At 37.5% G+C, this 23,319-nt stretch overlaps 1 protein-coding gene across 7 annotated transcripts in view; it reads right to left on the reverse strand.

Annotated features, from left to right (window-relative positions):
* Positions 1-23,319, reverse strand: part of SNAP91 (synaptosome associated protein 91) — a 146,687-nt gene that overhangs the window by 78,107 nt on the left and 45,261 nt on the right. For all 7 annotated transcript variants that reach the window (XM_060616069.3, XM_060616071.3, XM_060616075.3 and 4 more), the window contains exons 3-8: positions 18,925-19,067; positions 18,212-18,287; positions 17,350-17,452; positions 15,582-15,675; positions 13,758-13,869; positions 4,138-4,244 (exon numbers count right to left, since the gene is read on the reverse strand). In XM_060616069.3, coding sequence (XP_060472052.1) covers positions 4,138-4,244; positions 13,758-13,869; positions 15,582-15,675; positions 17,350-17,452; positions 18,212-18,287; positions 18,925-19,067 — 635 coding nt within the window. The remainder of the gene's footprint in view (positions 1-4,137; positions 4,245-13,757; positions 13,870-15,581; positions 15,676-17,349; positions 17,453-18,211; positions 18,288-18,924; positions 19,068-23,319) is intronic.

Below are 23,319 nucleotides of genomic sequence, written 5' to 3' on the forward strand. Positions count from 1 at the left end.
TCCAAGGCTAATGGCAACTAAAAGCCTAAAACAAAATTCTTATACTAAATTTAAATTAATTATACTCAGTAAGTCCTCTGGACAGGGAATGTTCATCTTAATAACTTGTTCAGAGTATAGTATCCACCCCTCTTCCCACAGAGAACCATTTTGTTTGTTGCTTATGTATCCTTCCAGAGTTTCCTTATGTATATCCAAGGAAACAGGAAATTTATAAATACATATTTACTTCCCATGTTACTATACAATAATAGTGTATTACATACACTGGGCTTATATTTTTCATTTAATGATATATCTTAGACCTATATCCACATTAACACATAGAGTTTCCTTATTTTTACAACAGCTTCTTTTCCTATTATTTATTTATACAAGTCATGTATTAACAAACACTGAAGTTGCTTCCAGTCTCTTGCCTTACACATAATGTTGCACACACCATTTTGCACCTGCGTGGATACATCTGTAGGATGCATTTATAGAAATGGAATTACTAGGTAAAAGCATATGTGAATTTTTAGTGTTGGTAGCTTGGGGAGAGAGGTAAGGGAGGGAGGAAGAGCAGAAAAAGAGAAAGAAAGAACAAGAAAAAGCAAAAATATGGTAATATATTAATGAAGTGAATCAACAAAGAGAGTATATAGGTGTTGACTATATGCTCTATCAACTCTTTTGTAGATTTTAAAACAATTCAAAATAAAAATTTGGAGAAAAATACAAATCATAACTTAAATTCTCTCATTTTATAAATAATGAAATTTAGGCTCAAAGGAACAAAGTGGGTTAAATTAAGTCTCTCTCTTTGAGAAATGAACTGCTTTGATGTTGATGGAAATGCAGAAGCCAATACATGAAGCGTAAATGTTCGGCTCCTACAAAGACAATAAGACAAACTGGAGGTCGGAAAATCTACCCGTGTGACAAATGCTTAACTAAGTTATTTCTTTTGCTTTCTCTCTATATACAGCAGGGTTTCTCAGCCTTGGCACTATTCACATCTTGGGATGATAATTCTTTGGTGGGGTTTGTCTTGTGCACTGTAGGATACTGGCAACATCCTCAGTCTCTACCTACTGGATGCCTGTAGACTTCCCCCACCTCCAGTTGCGACAACTAAAAATGTCTCAAGACATTGGTTGCTGGGGATGTGAGGGGAGCATTAATTGCCTAGTGTGAAGAACCAATGAGGTAGAGCACTGACCCTCATCCCTCTAGAGCAACTTAGGCTGCAGATTCCTCCCAGATGTGTAGACTTTACCTGCTAATGACTGAACTCTGACTTTAGGGAAGCTACTCCTGCTTCCCTAAACTCACTTAAATATTACAAATTATGGAAATTATAAACTAAGGTAACTTCATTCCTTTTATTTCTATATTTTAATACCTCTTTAGGTGATCCATTAAAATATTAATATGAATGAAGTCAGCATGTTTGAAATTAAAGTATTATGGATCTTTAATACTGGGATCATCTTGGCAAAAGGTGATGTGTTTCTCTTAAATAGTTAACACAACTTTCTTGAACAGAAAGACATAATTTAGGAATTCTTCCTTGACACTGCTATTTTCACTCACCTGAACTTCTGAACCATAATGTAATTGAAGGCTTGAGCTGAGGGGTGGCTGTATTACAGAAATCTCATCACTTTCTGTCTGCAAATATTCTGGGAGATATAACTCCTACGACTTGGTATTTATCTTAGAATAGCAAACTAAGAATAACTTACTTCTATAAAAAAGGAAGTGTGTTTAGCAAAAACGCCTATTACCTATAAAACAACCATTTTACAAAGTTTCAGTTCTCTGCTTTAGGAGACTTCATTGTAAGAATTCAAAACATGGGAAGTTTTCTACACTTTAAGCAATTCTTCTGGGATATTTGAATATTTCCATACTAGTTGTTTGACAAGTCTATATTTCTTTTAGTATGGCAGACAATTCATTAACATTTGCCAAATAGCCAATATACACAGTTGTATTTTAAAAATGACATTCTGCAAGTCTTCTGTACATTCTTCAGGAAAATGGTACTAACTACAAGGTAACTATTTGGTATGAGTCCACACATATGCACACCACACAAGAGCTGTCTGGTAGAGAGGGAAGCTTTGTACATGTGTTAAGAAATTTCTGTATTTACCAATCATAACCAAACTACTCAACACTGGTATTCAAACAATTAATGTCTAAATTATGAACAATGTAACTTAAATAAAGAAAACACAAATGGTTACTGTTAGCCCATTGTGGGTTAGCATTTATTCTATGAAAAATAATTTTGTAAATTAGTATCATTCTATAACAAAGTCCTGGTCATAACGTTCAAATAAAAGTATAATACTGTATTCAGTTATTTGAAGAAAAACTCTCAGAATGACATTGAATTTCTATATATTTTCTTTTCGACAGCCTGACATGGGCCCAGGCTGACATGAGGTTATCAAGAGACATAAAATAAAGTTTTACATCTAAAAACAGAATGGGGCGCCTGGTTGGCTCAGTCAGTAAAATGTGCGATTTTGGCTCAAGTCATGATGTCATGGCCATGAGACTGAGCCTTGAGCCAGGCTTCATACTAAGTGTGGATTCTATCTTCACACTCAGCTTGGGATTCTATCTCTCTTTCCCTCCCCTGCTCACTCACACACACTCTCTCTCTCAAAATAAACAAACATTAACATTAAAAAAATACAGAATGAATCAATAAATACCCCCTTTCTCATGAAGACCTTGAACCCAGCCTTAGCGATTAGAGAAACATATACCCCAGGCTGTCACATGCCCAGCTCCTTACCTTAATGTATACAGTAAGAGATAGGAAAACTGACTAGCATGTGCACCAAGCATTAATGAAACAATGAAAGGATGTTCTGCTCTGATGCTTAGGCATTACTGATCTTTTCACAGAAAAAAAGGGAAAATTTTACTAGATTATTTTGATAACTAAGGCTAAACCACAGGAAAATCTTATCAAATACAAAAAATAAAACTTGTGTGGCAGCAAAAGTGAAAGTTTCAAGCAATTCTATCCTTCCTTAAAGACAACCAACATCAATAAACCCATGAGAAGTACACATGAATATGCTTTAATGTATATGTAATTCCTATACACTCTTCTTTACTGCTTCCCATATTATATACAAGAAAAGACTTTTATTCTGATTACAAACTATTTGGATCAAAGGTCAAGAGGTAGCACTTTATAACATTATTTTAGTCTCCTAATATGAATGTGACAATTATTATTCCTTGTGAATAGATGAAATTTGAAAGATAGATAATGCATGGACTAGAGTGCATTGGAATTGTGTGTATAAAACGCTTGTTCTGGCGTTATATTCTGAAAATGGCAAAAACAGCAAAAACATGGGATGAATGTCCAATATCCATGGCATCATATGCTTCAGAACCCCCCCTTACACAGCACTCCAGTTAGTGCTAACAATTCGTTCACTGACATGTAAGAGAAGAACCAACTGGTCATCCTGCCAAAGGACTATAGTAACAATGTCATCTCTTCCAATATCAGTATTCATCAATAACTAGATTTCATAAAACACTAACTTACAGGTAACCTCAGGAACACCAACTGTATGGTTACACAGTTATTATGATTACGAACAAAGAGATATCCTTAAGAAACAATGTATAAACTTCATAAAATTAATGAAATTTTCTGTTTAATTTTTTCATTGTGTTTAAGTCATTGACAAAGTAAGAAGGTCATATTTATGACTTCTACACACTAACAACAATACACAGACTTTCCTAAGGGCTTTTTCCCACAGGGCTCAGTAAAAAGGAAGCCCTTCCTTACAATCAAAGATCGCCATTAATTAGAAGGGGAGATGAACCACCTTGCAGAGCTGAGAATCTGCTCAGTGTCCAGGACACCTGTATTTGAACACAGAATGATCATTAACTGGGATGCAGGAGTGCAGAATACAGTTGTGGATGAGAAGCTGGAAGACATGACCTCTGAGTTCACTTCCAATCCTAACACACTGGGGCTCTGGGACAGAATGTCTTGACATATTATAAACCCTACTATTGACTCCAGATACATAAATTAATATTAACAAAATTAATATTCTTTGTTGGAATGTTTTTCCAACAAAGCTTAATATTACTTACCTCTGCAACCTTGAGAAATTCAGATACTCGCGTCATTCTAGTTAGAAATCGTTTGTAAATTTCTAGGGCATCTTTACATTGTCCTTTCTTCATTTCAAAAAACTTTTCTGGAAGAGATAGACAAGCATTTTGAAAAGGCTATTGTATTCAATTTTCTTCTAAGTTTATGTTAATACTATTAATTAAAACCTAGGGGTGCTTGGGTGGCGCAGTTGGTTAAGCATCGGACTCTTGATCTCAGCTCAGGTCATGATCTCATGGTTTGTGAGCATCAGGCTATCGGCGCAGAGCCTGCCTGGGATTCCGTCTCTCCTTCTCTCTGCCCCTCTCCTGCTTGTGCTCTCTACTCTCTCTCTCAAAATAAATAAGTAAACATGGGGCGCCTGGGTGGCTCAGTGGGTTAAGCGTCTGACTTTATCTCGGGTCACGATCTCATAGTTAGTGGGTTCGAGCCCCGCATTGGGCTCTGTGCTTACAGCTAAGAGCCTGGAGCCTGCTTCACATTCTGTATCTCTCTCTGCCCCTTCCCTGCTTGTGCTGTCTCTCAAAAATAAATAAATAAATAAATATTAAAAAATAAAATATAAATTAATAAACCCACAATTTTCGAAACACCTAAATGAATGTTTGGATCAAAACACCAGGCCTTAAAACCCACATGAGGTACTAAAGCACCTAACCAAGGAGACCTGCAAAGTTTAAGAACAGTGTTATGTTCTAGGTGTCTCAAACGAAGGCATTTAAACAGTAAAAGCACAATTAAAGTAGAAGAACATATGAAATGTCACAAGTGAAACTCATGATCCATATGTCCCAGTACCCTGCTTTATCAAATACTTGCTGATGATCTCAAAAGTTATGATTGTGTTCTACAGCATTCTTATTTTCTTGCTAGCTCATCATAAAGCAATAAACTTATCAAATTAAAGAATTCTTTAAATTGTCTACACTCCTTATAAATTGATACTTTTGTTGTCCATAAGTGATTTTTTTCAAACATTATAATGTGTCTCTTAGTTACAAAGTAGTGGAGTTTTGTGAAAACCATTTGGTTTACCAAACTCATCATGACTTTCTAATACATAATTGTATCCTTTTTCTTAACCTTCAACTTCCTAGACAGAAAAACAGAGGAGGATCCGTTTGCTGCTCTCTCTTGCATTCCCAAGACTGGAATTCACAATCAGTAAGGTACTATAGCTCCATTATACTTACAGTATGTGAGTGTATTTTCTCCATACATCTTTGGAAGGAAACCATTACTTTATCAGTATTTTTTTTTGCAGCCATTCATTCATCAGTTCATTCAGTCAATAATTACTGACATTGCAGATAGAGACACAGTAGACCCTGCCCTAGCTTCCAGACAACTCTAGATCATAACTGAAGATGATTCACTATTCTTCATTATGTTGTATTTTCACATTGTTAAACTCATGCTATTTTTATATTCTCTCATATTTTAAAGTTCTTAATTTCATTCAGCATGTAATTTTACTACCTTAAAAGTATTTTTAATTTTCTCAAGAAAGGTTTAATAATATGTAATTACACAAAGAACTAATTATTGAGGGTAGCTACTCATTACCTTCTGTTGACAGTCTGGGTAATTTTACATTTAACACAGACCTCCGCTGTAGGGCATTCAAGGGAAGAAAAAGATCAAGAAAACAAACACATACTGTTTTCCACTTGAGATTTGAGACAGAAGTGAGGCTTTTAAAAAATGGTCAAATCTAACCCAAAGGTATTATGCTAAGTGAAGCAAGTCAAACAGAGAAAGACAAATACCATATGATTTCACTTATATGTAGAATTTAAAAAGCAAAACAAAAAATAAACAGACTCTTAAATTCAGAGAACAAACTCGTGGTTGGAATAGATGAAGGGAATTAAGAGGTCTAACCTTCCAATTATAAAATAAGTCAGTCACAGAGATGAAAAGTACAGCATAGGGAATGCAGTCAATAACACTGTAATAACACTGCTTCCCTTCCCTTCTATAATACTGTAATAACACTGTATCCTGACAGATGGGTACTACCCTTACGGTGAGCACTGAGTGATGACATATAGAATCGTCAAATCAAAATGTTGTACATCTGAAATGAATATAACATTGTGTGTCAGCTATGCTTCAATTTAAAAACTGGCCAAATATAATCTTTATCCACCCATTTCTGTTGTCTAATGCTACAGATGGAATCATGGTGCTATAAGGGAACAAGTATTTTTTAACTTAAACTTTTGAAAAAAATGATTTATTCTGGTAAAACATAATTTTCTTTCTTTTTAAATAATCTTCACATAATTTTTTTCAAATGTCTAAATTACTTTTCTTTACTAATCTAACTTTATTTCTTTGCATCAGATCTTCAGCAATAACACAAAAAGAAGAATCAACTGAATAATCTCAATTTATTTTTAGAACTAATGCATCAGAATTTTGAGCAACTTGTCTCCTCCGGATACTTTTTAAACTGTTCTTACCTTTCATGGTAATTTAGGATATGGGAACAAAAGATATGAAATTATTATGGCTTTAGGTTATAATTTCATAATTGTTTCTGTAACAGTGGTAATGACACAGTAAAGCAACATGTACTGAGAAGTGAACCTGTGAGATTCCCTTGTCCCCTCAGACTAGGGTATGGCCAAGAGAAATTAATACTCTTTATTTTTTTAATATTTATTTATTTTTGAGACAGAGAGAGACAGAACATGAGTGGGGAAGGGGCAGAGAGAGAAAGGGAGACGCAGAATCTGAAGCAGGCTCCAGGCTCTGAGCTGTCAGCACAGAGCCCGACGCGGGGCCCGAACCCATGAACTGTGAGATCATGACCTGAGCCTCTGTTGGATGCTTAACTGACTGAGCCACCCAGGCGCCCTGAGAAATTAATATTCTTTTAAAAATTTTTTTAAATGCTTATTTTTGTGTGAGAGAGAGAGATGGAGACAGACAGACAGACAGACAGACAGAATCTGAAGCAGGCTCCAGGCTCTGAGCTGTCAGCACAGAGCTTGATGTGGAGCTCAAACCCATGAACCGCGAGATCATGACCTGAGCTGAAGTCAGACGCTTAACCGACTGAGACAAAGTCAAATCTGGCCTTTGTAACGTAATCTTTATAATGTGTTGATAAATTCCCTTGTCATATTAGTATTAATTTTCACACAACAACTGTCCTAATGAAAAGAACCAGATGAAAAAGAATCTCATCTTGTGAAGTACACTGAGGCTGTGCATGTGGACTATTACTAATGAGCATTCATCAGAAGGAAAGCATCTTCTTGCTCGCACATCATAGTTTCATCATAGTGATAAAATGTTTGCAAAGATTTGCAGCACCACTACTGATTCCAACATTAGATCCAGAGAATTGTTCGTGAAGTCTTTAATTAAAACTAACCCATAGTGCATTTATAAACCTAACTCCCAGCACTACTTAGTAAACAAACAAAAAAACCATACCTGTCTCAAAACACTCAGGATAGCAAGTGTACATATCTTCTAGAATGTTACTTTCACATGAGCAATTTGACAGCAACGTTGAATGAAGGCCACTCAACACCAGAATATGATGAGGCAAGAATGCACACCTCTACGTCTTTTGAAGTCAGGTCTTTAATATGAAGATACAACTCACCTTTTCTGTTTCTAATGTTAGCCAACAGACTATCTTTTTCAAATTAGATGAAATAAAAATATATATATTGCATGGTTATTATTTTAATATAAAGAGAAAATGCATTCTTACTACAGTCTTCTTTCTGAAGTCAAAATAAAGTAAAACAGCTGCATTTAAGTAGATGTTGAAGACAATCAAGGAGAATCACATGGCTTCACATGGTTTTAAAGTTTGTTTACTTTTGGGGGTGGGGTACAGAGGAGGGGCAAAGAGAGAGGGAGAGAATCCCAAGTAGGCTCTGCACTATCAGCACGGAGCCCGACACAGGAATCAATCCCATGAACTGTGAGATCACGACCTGAGCCGAAATCAAGAGTCAGACACTTAACCAACTGAGCCACCCAGGTGCCCCTGGCTTCGCATGTTTAATTGCTAAGAAAATTGTAAAGGCAGTAAGTCCAATGTTCTTGAAGCAGAAGTAGGAAACAAACAAGGCCACACACTAGTGAGAGGGCACAAGTATAAATCAGCAGAACTTCATTTCTGACTGGCTAAGGCGTTAAGACGAGCAACTCAAAGATAGCAGGTTTTAGTTTCAAAGGACTTATATATCAACAGAAATAAGGAGATTAGGAAGGGAAAATTCAAGAGTTCATTTTTTAGAGATTGCTGAATTTTAAAAACACAGTATCTAAATTTCAATATCTACAAATAAGGCCGGCAAAACTGAAGCTTGTAAGAAAGGTAAGGGCTTAAACAACAGATTTGAGATTCGTATCTCCATAGGAAACCACAGGGTTTTCAATGAAAAATATACACACAAAAAACTGGCTAGAAATGAACTTCAACAAAAACTCAAATTTATGAGTGGTAAGAAGAGTAAAATAAGCCCAAAAAAAGGGAAGGAAGATCTGTTATTTGGTTTACTGAGAAACACTCTCACCTGAAATAAAGGTAACACAGTGTTGCATTACATATTAAGAGCAGGTATCTTTCCCCAATAAGGCAACATCTCTAAGACCAGTGTGTCTGATTGCCTTACCCAACCTCCATTCTCTCTCTTTCTAGACTCATGAGAAGCCAGGAAGCTAGATGCAAAATCAGTTCTGTAAATTAGACAGCCCTGTGAGAGATCTGGAAGGTAAAACGGAGGCAGAAACCATTTTCCTGCACATTTTAAGCTATTTCTGTCACAAGAAAAGTTCCTAGAAGTGTGAGATACATTATCTTTCGGCAGCACTCCACTGCCCACCCTCCAGCTTGCCAGGTTTTGAGTAGTGGTTACTCCTACTTGATGCGACTCCCTACTTCCTGGAAGGTAGCCTCAGGTGTCCGTTCTCTAGCTTCCTCAGGCTGCAAGGCAGCTGAGGCGGTGGCAGCAGCTTCTTATTTTCCGTGTACTTCAGAAATAGTAGCTTCCCTGGTGTGTGAGAATTTATTGTTCCGGAAGTCATTCAGGAGGCTGAGCCTAGACCAGGTCCTAAAGGCTTCTGATAATTACTTAAGCACCCACCTCCCTACATTAGATCCTTTTCTAAATTTAGAGTATGTCGAGTGGTTTCTGTTTCTTGAGTAAGTACGTTGTATTTGGTATTTGAAGTGGTTGTAGAAATCAGGCCCTCAAAAATGTCAAAGATAGGAATCCGGGATTAGATGTGTAACTGGCTGGATCCGAAGGCAGTGATGACCGCCCACAACTATCAAAAAATTGATTCTCACAGTCTGTGCCATGCAGGAGTAAAATAATTACTGAAATCATCACCTCTGTTTTTCTCAAATGAGCAGCTAAAATGAAGCTTACCAGACCAAGCCGCTGCTGAGACAGACCACCATGAGGGGAATAAGGCAAACAGAATATAGAGTGAATGGTTGCTCCTGACTCCAAAGAACAATGACAACACAGGATTTTAAATTACTGGCTCAAGGCACCAGTCAGACAGTGATACTCCAAAAGTGCCCTCAAATAATCTTATCTCTGGCAGACACAGGCCTGTCATCACTCAAAGTCAGAGTCTAATCTTGTAGGTTGCTGAATTACAACATATGTCGTTAAGTTAAATTCCCAGCCTCACCACGGTCTCCTTTGTGAAAGTTAGGATGTTTATTGAGAAGGAAAATTGGAAAGGAGAGTGCTTGGGTAGATTCAAACCAAAGTGAGCTACTCTTGCTAGAAGCTTTTCCTTCTCTGTCTGAAGAGGCTGCTCCTGCCCTGATTGGAGATCCTGTAATCAAGCCACCTTTCATAAGGGAATGAAAAATTTTCTCATGTCCAATCCATCTACTTCATACCCCTTTCCCTTTGCCAACTGCCTAAATACCTAGAATGAGATTTAGAAGCCAGCATGCCCTAGGGAGACAAATACAAAGTCTGACCCAGGAGGAAAAAAATATACAGGCTAAAAGAAGTGCAAGTTCTTACAAATTTCTGTTGGCAGTAGGGTTGCCAGATAAAATACAAGACACTGACTTAAACAAATTGTAAATAGATAACTTTTTAGTATAAGTATGTCTCAAATATTGCATAGGACTTACTAATACTAAAATAATTATTCATGGGGCTCCTGGGTGGCTCAGTTGGTTTGGTGTCTGACTCTTGATTTTGGCTGGGGTCATGATCTCACAGTCGTAGGGTCGAGCCCCACACGGGGCTCTGCCCTGGGCATGGAGCCTGTTCGGGGCGGGCTCGCTCTCTCTCTCTCTCTCTCTCCCTCTCCATCTGCCCCTCCCCCACATGCATGCAAATGCACATTCTCTCTCATAAAAAAATTATTTATGTTGATCTGAATACAAATTTAAGTAAGTGGGCATCTTGAATTTTTCCCTGTGAATCTGGAAACCCTCACTGATAAAAACGTAGACAGCTGGTATAGATTCTAAAGGTTCTGACCAGGAAGAAAAGTGTATTTAATTAGATTTTGGATATAATTGATAATTTGTCAATTTGGGTGAACATGCCACAAAACAGGGATTCAAAAGCTAGCCTGAGTATCTGGAAGTAGCTCTAAAATAGTGATTCCCAAACTGAAGTCCATGACCAGCAGTAAGAACACCACTCAGGACCTTACCAGGAATGCAAATTCTCAGGCCCTACCCCAGACCTACTGAATTAGAAAGTCTGGGTTGAGGTTTAGCAACCTGAATTTTAATAAGCTTTCCAAATATTCTTGAGAAATGTCCTCGAAACACAGCCAAGAGCACTTTTTCTTACTCTTCTGCAAAAGGGACCCTTACCAGGGTGACTATACCCAGGGGAAGGGGACATACCCAGACTTTTCAGGAACACTGACGCTAAACTGATGCTACTCCCTGTGGACCCAAAATGTCACTATTCATTCTACCAATTTGAGTTGAAGTTTTTTGGGGATTAGGTGATAAAAGAAAAGTGCATCCAGTGGATATATTACACTATCTGTGGTTATTTCCCCAGTTTCCTGAATATATATTTCTAATAGAAACACTATGAAACTAGCAGAGTCCCCACACTGGTTTCCTGACCTTTTGAAAGACACAGGGGTAGCAATTCCATCATTTCCTCAGTTAACCTGCATACCTGGTCTGTGAAACAGGTTGCGGATAGAGATTTACAATAGGTTACTGTGAATCTGATCAGGTGATGACCCCGACTTACAGACTTCCAGATGTATCCTCCTTACCAGCATAAAATCAGCATCACTCTTGACACCTGATGGGCAGCTATCAAACCAGCAAACTCTTTTATCTTTATCTCAATAAACAGAGCCCATCAGAAGTAGTTTGCTTCCATCTGGCAGGGATGATATCATACACTTGCTGTCTTATTTCAAGGATATCAACCTCTCTAGCTGTCATGATCCCATGGGTTATCACGCTAACGATATCAGGCTGACTGTACCCGGTGGGCAAGAATTTCAGTAATGCTGGATGCCTTGATAAGTCACATGTATGTCATGGGGTGGGAGACAGAATTTATGAAAGTTCAGAGACCTGCCACATCAACAAAGTTTCTTAGGGTCCAGAGGTCCCCTCCATGTCAAAGACAAATTGCTTCACGCATCCCCTATAACTAAAATGTAGGCAAAAGTTTTGCTGAGCTGTTTTAGTTTTGGAGGTAACATATACTATATGTGTGTGCTCTGCTCTAAAATGAGTATCAGGGATGGTGTCAGATATAAGTAGGATCCAGATCAGGGGAAGGTTCTGCAACTGCTCCAAACTAGAGCCACATGGGCCTTTGTTCCCACAAACCTAAAAGTACTCAAAGTGTCTGCGGCAGATCCAAATGCTGCAGAATGCATCTGGCACACTCCAATAGGAAAATACAGTGGAAGCCTCTGGTGCTTTGGAGCAGAGCCATGTCTTCTTCAGACAGTAACTAATCTCCTTTGGAAAAACTGTTCTTGGCTTGCTTATAGAGGCTGAGATTCTAACCACAGAATATCAAGTGATCATAAGACCTCAAGTGTTATCTAATTTACAGACCCATAAGCTGGGCAAGCGCAAGAACACTCTATCATCAAATGAGAGTGGTATGGAAGAGGTCAGCCTCAAGTCAACTCCGAATACCCGTGCAGGCTGTACAGACAGATGGCTCTTCTGCACTGCATTTCTCCCTCCAATCCCTCTGGGGAGTTCCCCATAACCAGCAGACTGAGGAGAAAAAGAATTCAAGGTTGGTTTAGAGATGGTTTCTCATGCTGGCACTAATGAAAAGTGGTTTGCTGAATCATTAAATCCCCACAAAGGGATGACCTTGAGAGTGGAAAGAAATCTTTCACTGTAGGCCAAACTTCAAACAGTATTATCAATCTGAATTCTACTTTAGGTCAAAGGAAAGATGGTGAGACAAATGGAACTACCCCCAAAATATGAGCAAACTGCTGGCCTGGATGACCAGGGACTTAGAAAAAATAAAACTGGAAGACTGGTGACAAGGTCTGGAGAAAAGGAGTGGGTGGACCTCTCAGAAAGGATAAAGAGCATGAGACTATTTTCATTCCATGCAAATGTAGACCAAAGGCCATATGCCACAAAAAGGTTCTCAATGATCGGGGGGATAAGAGGACTCCATACACTGATGAACAAAGTGATTACATCAGAATGGAGGTTGTGAATAGGTCCAACCACAGAGTCTGATGTATCTGCCACTGTTGCTAAGCCCTTAGTCTGTCAAAAGCAGAGATCAGTGCTGAACTTCTACCACGGCATCATAATCCAGGGAGTACAGAGTCATCCTCCAAGTACCAGGTTAAGGATTAATTCCTTTTACCAAGGAAAAGAGCATAATAGATAATTCATCCTGGATATGGATTTATCACCTCTGCCCATAGTGCTTTGCCAGTGCCACCATCTGTGGAATTATTCCCCATCACGGTATCTCACACAATCCTACTTCTATTTTACTGCACAAGAAGTGAGACAACAGATGCATCCCACAGAATTTGTCAGTCGTAGCATGAATCCCTTCAGTCCAGAAATAGCTGACCTTACATAATGATGGAATGGTCTACAGAAGACACTATTTTAAAGGTATCGAAGAAGACACCTTAAGAAGTTAAAGACTCTAGTATATGCTCTGAACCACTGGCCAGGATATGGTACCTTGCTCACCACTGTTGGATTATATGGGTGAAGGACCCTAGGAGCTGGAGTACCCCTTATACTTGATGAGGTGACAAGTGGCTTCCTATTCCCTACACATCACTACAGGTGGTACCAGAGGTAGCTGTTAGCACAGTAGAGTAGAACATATTGGGACTTAGTCCAAGAGGCAAAGCCTAGAACCTTCAGTAATTCCAATATTTTGTAAGCACCAAAATCCCTGTATAAAATCCCTTCCTGCTTAAAACATCTAGAGTGCTGTTTCCTGCACTTACTCTTGACTAAGAACAGAGAAACGTGACCTCAATGAATCATATATTTAGATTATTACATAGTAAGTCTATGGTATCCAAATCTTTGCATTCTGATACAGTCTTTATTCAAAGATACCATACCATTAGCAGTTCTACATACCAAGTAAGTTAATAACGCCATCATTGTAGCAAGCAAAAAGTTTAATAAGATCTTTGAAAAGAAGCATAAATGCAGCATTTATGACACCATTTGTTAGCTCATTTGGATGCACCTAAAAAAAGATAAAAATTTAATGTTAATTGCATGTCATTAAATGACAATTTTTCTCAGAGCACATGGAAATGTCTCAAATGATTACTAAGAAATTAATTCACATTCTATAAATTTGTATAACTCTTTTAGTAACTCTACCAATATTAAAAGATGGACTGTATATATATTTTTTGTTTCAGTTTCAGTCAGTGGAGTTAGTCCTATCAATTACAAGACATCTGTACATCCTATTTGACCAATGATCCACAGGTCAATCAAATACACTTCTAAACATCTAGTCTTTTGTTACTTTTACTATGCTATATTATATTCTTCCACTTCCCCTATGTAAAGGTCTCTGTGGAAGGGTTCAAAGGGACCTGAAGTGACTTAGAGAGGAAGCACACACATGGGGAATAGACCCCTTAGTCACCGACCTCCAAAATAATTCTTGAGACTTATAACATTCACCCATCCACCAAATACTCTAATCACAAATGCAAAGAAGAATAATTTCTCCTCATCCCCAACCCTTGTTCCCAACTCCTCAAGGGTCTCTTCTTTTTTCCTGTATGACTCCCCCCGCCCCCTTAAGACAGCACTGTTTTTAAGGGCAAGAAAAGCAAAGAAAAATAAATGAATAAAGAGGAAAAAAAAGTTAAGAGAAGCAATTCCATAAATACTTAGTGAAATCTTTACTGTAAAATCCATCAAAAAAACAAGATGTTTTGCTGATTTTACTGAAATTTCACAAGAGATGAATGTTGTGACCAGGACTCAGTTACAGATTAAACTGTGTAATGTTAGCAGAAATTTTAAGTTACTAATATTGGAGGGAAATCTTTGTTTCAGGCAACCACAAAAAGAGAGGAAAGCTAATGTGAGTCAAGAATCTTCTCACGTGTCAGAATATTTTATTTTTGTGAATCAGACATGTTTACTGAAGCTTTTAATTTTGAAATAATCATAAATCCACATGCAGTTGTAAAAAATACAGCAATTCTATGTACGATTTATTCAGTTTCTCTCAATGGCAACATCTTGCAAAACTACTGTACAATATCACAACTAGGATATTGATATTGCTACAATCCACCAATCTTATTCAGATTTCCCCAGTTTCACTTGTACTTATTCAGATTTCCCCAGTTTCCCCACTTAATTCAGATTTCACTGGTTTGTGTGTGTGTGTGTGCACGCATGCACGTGTGTGCTTTTCTTCATGATCTTATCACATATGTAGGTCAGTGTATTTATCACACTCAAGATACAGGTATGGTTTTAAGACACATATCACATTGGTATCACTAGGAAGAAAGATGATGACAAAGCAAAGATAATTCTCTTTGGTGGATGGTATCATCTAACTATCTATATAAAATGGCCTCTAAGAGCAGGCTAAGTTATTCAGCTGCCTAAAGGTACATCTTGTAGCTTCTTCATCCTGTCAAACACAACAGAAGACCACCATCCTGTTCTGAAGTGGGGTTCTGAGAACACGCCATTTGTATTTTTCCATGACTTAAGTAAACACCTGGTAAAGTGCCCAAACTGGGCAACCAAGGTCATCTCTACTGTGCGAAGAGCCTAAATGAAGTGTTCTTCTAGTTCATTGAAACAGGGGAGATCTAAATCTGCTTCCTGAGCATATTCCCAGCTTTACCTGTAGCCCACCTTCAAACAAAAGACAGTATTGACTGTGTAAGAAACATTTTCTAGTGAGATACATACATCAAATTCAAGCAGTGCATCAATTTGTCCCTGCAGTATTGGCATACTCTTTAGTAGCTTTTCAGGAGCCATTGTCCTCATTACACCATCGGCCCTACAATTTTTTTAAAAAAAGAGAAAGATAAAACTCACTTGTATATGGAAAATTCAAGACCACATGCATTCTTCTAAGCTTCCCCCCACCATTTTCCTGTTAATCTTACGGGATGATTTGGAGATATTAAGAGGCTGTAGTTGATTACCCTCTCTACACTACTTCCTCTTACCCGTTCTCGTTCCTCAATCACACAGGCAATGCTTTCTTTTTCTCTGCATTGCCCTAAGGAAGAAAGCAGTGTGGTCTGGATAAAAGAGATCAGTTGAATTATTGGATGTACTTTTCCAAATCTATAACAGAGGTATACATTTTGTGAATGCCAGTTTATTGGCTTGTTTTTGAGAGAAAGAGAGAACACATGTCTTAGAAGCTTTTGAAACCTGTAGGGCTGGGAGTGCAGAGTGTATACTATTAACTATCAAGGGGAGAAAACTGCAAGCGGATATGCACAGTTTGGCCAAAAGGAGACAGAATTTAACTAGCTGCAGAGGACACAACCAGAGGTTCATGACGGAGGGTGCATCAGAGAAGGCACTGAACCCTGTGCCTACCCACAGGCCTCTTAGGGGGCCACTGCATCCAGTGATGGCAGTATTGAAGTAACTGAGGGAAATACCCAGGTGATGTGAACAGGCTAATGATGGCAACTTTCAGGGTCTCTCCCACTTCGAGGGTAGGGAAAGCATCCCAAAGTATCCTTAAGTGCCCATAAAAGGGTGTAGAAGTTCCTAAGAAGGCTATGGACCTACTACAGAAAGGCCACAATGCAGCTGGGAACAACAGCCATGGCTGCCCAGGCCCATGTAGGACGTCAGAGGAAAGCATGTAAACTAGAATCATCCATAATGAGAAGGAGATGAAGTAAAAACCTAACATTCTATAAAATGTTCACCCACAAGAAGCTAATTATTTTGGATGGGCAAGTTTATATTGTTCACCACCATGATAAAAAAAAAAAAAAGTGTATCAAAGCTAAGCCTGGGTCAGTATTAGAAAAATAGAATTTTGTCTTTTTTTGTGTGGATTCTTGAGACTAAAATATTAAACTTACAATATCTTGTCATTATTTCAAATCAGGAACAAATACAAGACCTGCACAAATTTATGGCAGAACACTTCTGATTAAATTCAGCATCAATTTAGAGGGAAATAAATGATAATCATGTATTAAAATCAAGTGCTTCTCTTTCGATGAGGTTTTCTAAATCCATGGTTAGTATTACTAATCAGTTCAATTGTGTGTGTGTGTGTGTGTGTGTGTGTGTTCAGTTTTACCTCAATCAAAACACACTGAAATAACTACTGTCAACTAGAGCCACTGTACTTTGAACTTTGAATGACCTTTGTTTCAAATTTCTCCATTTAAAATTATTTAAAGGAATATATGTGTTTAAGAATTTTGAATTGATTTTAACAAATAAAATGTTATGCCATGTCAACTATGGGCAGCAAATTAGATTTTCTGCAAGAAAATATACATGAAGTAATACATATTACAATCTCAAGGCTGAGTTCTAAAATACTATTGAGTCTCTTTTTTCAGGTGATTGTAAACTGGGCCTTCATGACCAAATTATCTGGCATTTAAGCTTAGTTAAGGAAAGTCAAGTGTTCCCCAAAGACTTACTCTGCTCAAATAAATATGAGAAAGAAAAAAAACCCCAAACATACCCCTTCTTCACTCTGGCAAAATCAAATGCCATCTGTCTGTAAGAGAAAGCCTTTTCATTCAAATATCTACTATAGCGCCTTATGAAGGTAGACATATCATAACCTGGGGAGAGGGGCAGAAGAAGTAAAACTAATTAATATAATACCTTCAATTGTGCTTTGGTTAGTACCATTTTTTTTAAATTCCGCAAATGTAAATAATGCTAGAATGAGGTCAATAAATGTATCAGAAAGGCCTCATTTTAAATCCTACTGCAAGCAAAAATACTTTAGGCCTGAGACATTCTAAGACATTTCAATTTCGTTATACTACCATCCTTGTACAGATTAATTATCTTTTCTGATTTTCCTTAAAATTTGTTTATCATTTCAAAAAACAGGCTGTTTCCATCTTAATACGCATAGCTACCTGAGAACTACCTGCTTGATGCGTTTGTCTTATACATGATACGCAACCAGTAAGTATGATGAATGGACACATGACTACAGTTCAAATTCTAATTTATGAAGAACATTGCTTCAAGGCTGGAATCTTTTTCTTTTTTAATTGGGAAAATACCTTTCATTTCATTACCTTTTGTACTTTCATAAACAATTGTGGGTCTAGAATACTGACTATTAAGGTAAACACTGAAAAAGACAAAAAGTAAAGTTAATGTTATCTATATGCTGAGTTGTCTAAAAATTAAATATTTTGAAGCTCTACAAAGTAACAATATAATTACTTTTAAGCTTTTTCCTGAATACCCAACAGAACTATCAGCCACACTAATTACAGATTAATAACCTCACTTCAAAAATTAAAAAAAAAACCTGCATCAAAAGCATTATCCAAAAATTTAGAAAACATAAATATTCTCACCATGGGATCCACTTTTGTCCAAAAAATTGCTGAGATTGAATAGTGTATTTCTAGAGGCCAAGTACTGAATAAATCTCTGAAAAACAAAAATTAGAATGAAAACCAATATTCCCAAATCATACCTTTAAGCAATTTCTGATACTAAAGGATGCTACCAATTCTCATAATGATCTTGTTTTTTACTGAGTTATAAAGCTTCTCACTCTTTCTCTGAAAGGGAAAAAAGACTGAAAAGTACTCATTGAATTAGAATTAAATTTTATGACCTTTCATTTTTTATATAACAGAAACACTGCAATTTAATATGATTCACTAGGCATCCCATATAAAATGGATAATTTTTATTTTATTAATATTTTCCAAAATTAAGCATCTTTATGAAAGCAATTTTCATTTAAAGACTATTCCTAATGGGAAAAATAATTTCATTGTTCCTTTCTCCTGACATTTTTGCCCACTAATGCATTTATATGGTATATACAATTCAAGTACCAGTAATATTTAATATTTCAATGTCTCCAAAAGAATGTCTAACATTTATTTTTTGAAAAATAGCTAAAGAGATTAGAATTGTACTCCTCCCGATGATTTTGAATCATATATTTCCTCTTCTTCTTCTCCTAATTAGTGAAAAGTCAAAGAACCCTCCATAAAAGTCTCCCTCCCCGACCCAAAAAAAGAAAAGTTAAGTTTACTTCATTTACTTCCTTTACCTCATTTCCATGCACCATGAGATGATGTGTTGTGACTAAAGCTTTAAATACAACCACCCAGCTACTGTTTGTTGCCCGCTCAAAGAGTGTGTCGGCCATCTGAGGAATATTAACATTGGTCTCATTGGTAGCCTGGATCAAATCTATGAAAGTAGAAGAAATCCAACAATGATATTAATCATTACACACAAAACTTCATTTCAAATTTTAAACTTTTAAACCTGCTTACTAAAACAGGAGTCCCAAAATTGCTTTAACAATAACTAATAACCAAATTAAAATGAAATTACAGTATCTTTACACATGAACACATAAATACATGTTTTACCCAAAGCATTTATTTTTTTCTTGAGCTTATTTTTTTCTACGGAATTCTGTGTCCTATTCTGAATTTTATTGGTTTTCTGGTACCAATATCACTCTTTAAAATTACGAATTACAGGAAAGCTAAGCCTCATGTCAATTCTTCTTTCCTAGCACAATGTCCCAAAAATGTACTCATTCTACACAGCACTTGAAGGCAATAACATAAATGTATATTTTGAAACACGAAGCTGCTAAAATGCATACTTCACCTGGATTTTAATTCTGATGGGTCCTAATAAATATACTTACCACCTAAGTGGCAGATGAGAGCAAACAGTAAAAAAAAAAAAAAAAAAAAAAATTCCATCACACTTACCTAAGCTACCAAAAAACACCATGAATGCATTAAATTACTAGGGTGTGACTTGAGCTTATAAGAGAGAAACCTTTATGATACATTCACTGTCCATATTTACATATTATCACTATGATTCCAGTCGTGCCTCAGGGAAAAAAAAATTTATATAGTGGCCAAAGCGGGCTGCCTAGCATTCAGAAAAAGTGGCGAGTGCTGCCGAAGAGGTATGAGGCAACCAAAGACAATGTGCCACGGGACAGAAGCTAAGCCACACTGGGGCAGCGCAGACTTGAGGGCGGTACGGCTGACCTTTGAACAACATGGGTTTGAACTGCAAGGGTCCACTTTCACACAGATTTTTTTAACAGTACAGTACCATAAATGTATTTTCTCTTCCTTATGATTTTCTTAGTAACTTTCTTTTCTCACTTTATTGTAAGGAATATGGTTCATAACACATGTAACATAAAATATGTGTTAACTGACTAGGTTACCAGTAAGGTTTCTGGTCGCTATTAGTCAACAGTAGGCTATTAGTCGTTAAATTTTGGAGGAGTCAAAAGTTAGCCTCAGATTTTTGACTACATGGGTGGTCAATGCCCCTAACCCCTGGGATTGTTCAAGGGTCAACTGGTACTTCCAACAGCACAGTATGATCCCTCAGGACAATCCTACAAGACTTCTCTTACAAGCCACACCCACCCTGCAGAGAACTGCAGGTGATACTCAGTTACAAGAGAATCCCATGCAACAAATGCAGAGACAGACCCATCCTTTTCCTGACCAAAATCCATGCTCAGTAATCAATAAACCATACATTTGCTTTATTCATTTATTTATTTTATAAAAAATTAGGTTTAAAAAAAGTTGATACTGCAACCCTGAAATAAATTCTGCTCCCTTTTAAGTGCAGGCCGATGTGGTCTCCCTCTGTTTTAAAATCTGAGGCATTTTGTTCCCGCTGGGTATTTAGGTTAGATGTGTATCCCTCGTAAGTTCCTACCATACCAAAGCTCCTTGACGATGGCAACAGTCATGCCAATGTCTGTTTTCTGTGGAGTGCGCTGTGCACAATAAATATTTGTTAAGCAAAATTTACCAAAAAACCCCATACTTTAGCCCAAAATATAAGCAAACAATTCTTTAAAGAAGAAAAATCACAAAGCTGTGACATGGTTTCTTGAGACTGTATCATGGGACTACTTTATACTTGAAATTCTGTTTCAGTCACAAATTATTTTATTCATTCATTTATTGAACCGGGATCTGGGGATATAGAAACATATTTCTGGTCAGAGGAGACAAATACCTGGTCAGATAATTGAGAAAGCCTCTAAGAAATGAGTAAAGAGAAGCAACAAGATAGAGTCCAGAGAGCCCAGGTCCAGGGTTAGTTTAGCCCCTGTCTAGATAACAAACTCTAACAAATAAAATGTCTCTTTCATTTAGGCCCTTATCTTTAAAATAGGAGGTAATAATTACTACCTTTCAGGACTATTATAAGGATTGCAAAGTGTCTTAACATAGTAGGCACTGAAAACAAATGTTTGTAAGTATTCTTATACACACACTGAATTACAAGAACAGAGTAGGGTACTAGGAAAGCATCCATGGGGAGGATCCTAAAGTCAGCTATGCCATGGGAGAGGAGAAGGACATTTTTACCAAGTGAGCAAAGTGTGGAATCCTACGAGGTGAGATGTCCTTGGAGAACTGTGGCAGTCTGGGGGCTGGGTATGTGTGGGCAGGTGATGGGGAGGAACTTAATTGAAGAGCAAGGGCATGACCAGTGAGGGATCTCACACATGATTTCACCCTACAGGAGCCTTGGCAGGATTTTAGCAGAGAAGTATAAGACTTCACTTTTATAGTCAACCACATCATTCAGTGACTACTAAATTTTATCTGCAAAGGTAAGCAGAGGCATGGGATAAGATATGCCTGGAAAGATATACTAGAATACAGGAAGAGAGTAAGTTAGAAAGCCCAGTTGAGAATGAGATGAGATGAGCCTGGCTAATGAAAAGGCAGTAGGGATAGAGGGAGATAATGAATGGAGTAGAAAAATATTCAGGAGGCTCAACTGATGTCTCCAGGTGAGCAAATGGATATTAGAGGGGAAAGGAAAAGGAATCATGACCAATTTCAGATTTCTGGTTTGGGGTCCAGTAAATGCTTTTTACTGGAAAGGGAGGAAAGCTGGTTTCAAAGGAGACATAAACTATTTTGAACACAAAACATTTGAAGCAGATGCGAAGATCAATGTTGAGATGTCTGATAGTGGCCTGGAAGCATGTTCTAAAGTCCAGGATGGGGTGCCTGGGTAGCTCAATCAGTTGAGCATCTGACTCTTGATTTCGGCTCAGGTCACTGGATCAACCCCTGTGTCTGGCTCCACTCTGAGTGCGGAGCCTACTTAATTAAGGTTCCTTCTCTCTCCCTCTGTTCCTCTCCCCTGCTCATGCTCTAAAATAAAAATAAAATAAAATAAAATAAATAAAGTTCAGAACCAACACTCGACCTAGATACAAATTTAGGAGTCATCAGCAATGAAATGGGAGCTGAAATCATGGAAGTAGAAGAGGTAATACCCCTCCCCCCATGGAGATTATGTTATAAATAAGAAATAAGAATCAAAGCCAAAAAAGACTAACATTTAGAGATAAATGGAAGAAAAATGAGTGAGGTAACAGATGGCAAAGAGAAGCCCAGGAAAGCGAAATTGTGAAAGCCAATTAAGAAGAGAGCTTCACAAAATTCAAGAAGCAATTAGGGATCACCAATGTCAACTACTACTGAGTCCTCACAAACTGAACCCCAAGAATAGAATACATAAAACTATTGGCCTGCTGCCATGCGCAGGAAATAAAGCTCAAGTACAGACTAGTTGTGAAGGGGAGGGGGTCAAAGGATGGTTTTTATGGTTTAAAGATGGAACACATTTAAGCATATTTAAATCTAAGTAGGAAAAGCCAAAAAGAGGTAAGGTTGAAAAGAGCAGACATAACTTATGGGGAATTCTAGAGGCAGAAGGAGCTCTAGAATTTCTGAATTCTAGAGATGTTAGTGTTAGCCTCAGAGAGGAGTGCCACACAATGGAGAGAGGTAAGGATGGGGAGTGGAGTGGAGATGGAAGAATGAGTGATGAGATACAATGCTACTGAGAGGCATGTCCTTGATGAAGCAGAGGTTATAGATTTTATTAAATCCTGACCTTAAAATATTCATCTTTTAAATATTCTATTGTCAGGGGCTGGCAAACTATAGCTTGTTGGGCAACCTGGACATGTTTCTTGTTTTGTAAATAGTTTTATTGGAACACAGCCATGCCCATTTGTTTACATTTTGTCTAAAGCTGCTTTCACACCACAGTGACATAGCTGAGTAGTTACAATGCTCAACTGAAACTAAATTCAGTGGTCCACGAAGCCTAATATTTACTCTCCGACCCTTTAGAGAAAAATGCTTGCTGACCCTGTTCTGTCACTAAATGGGAAGTGTGCATAAAGCAACTCTGATGCACAGCAGAGATGAATTCTGGAAAAGCAATTGTGTGTTGAATTATGAAATGAACTAACCACTTGTGTAGACTGTGATTTTTACTTGAAAGAGTGACTGACAGACTTCAAATCATGGTGATTCTGACTTGGTATTCAGCAGTTATTTTCTCAACCATAAAGAAAGTGAGCCTGTCAAAGAAAACAAATGACAGTACTGGTTGCCAATGATAA

Source organism: Panthera onca, chromosome B2, assembly GCF_046562875.1.
Source record: "Panthera onca isolate mPanOnc1 chromosome B2, mPanOnc1 haplotype 2, whole genome shotgun sequence".
NCBI lineage: Eukaryota > Metazoa > Chordata > Mammalia > Carnivora > Felidae > Panthera > Panthera onca.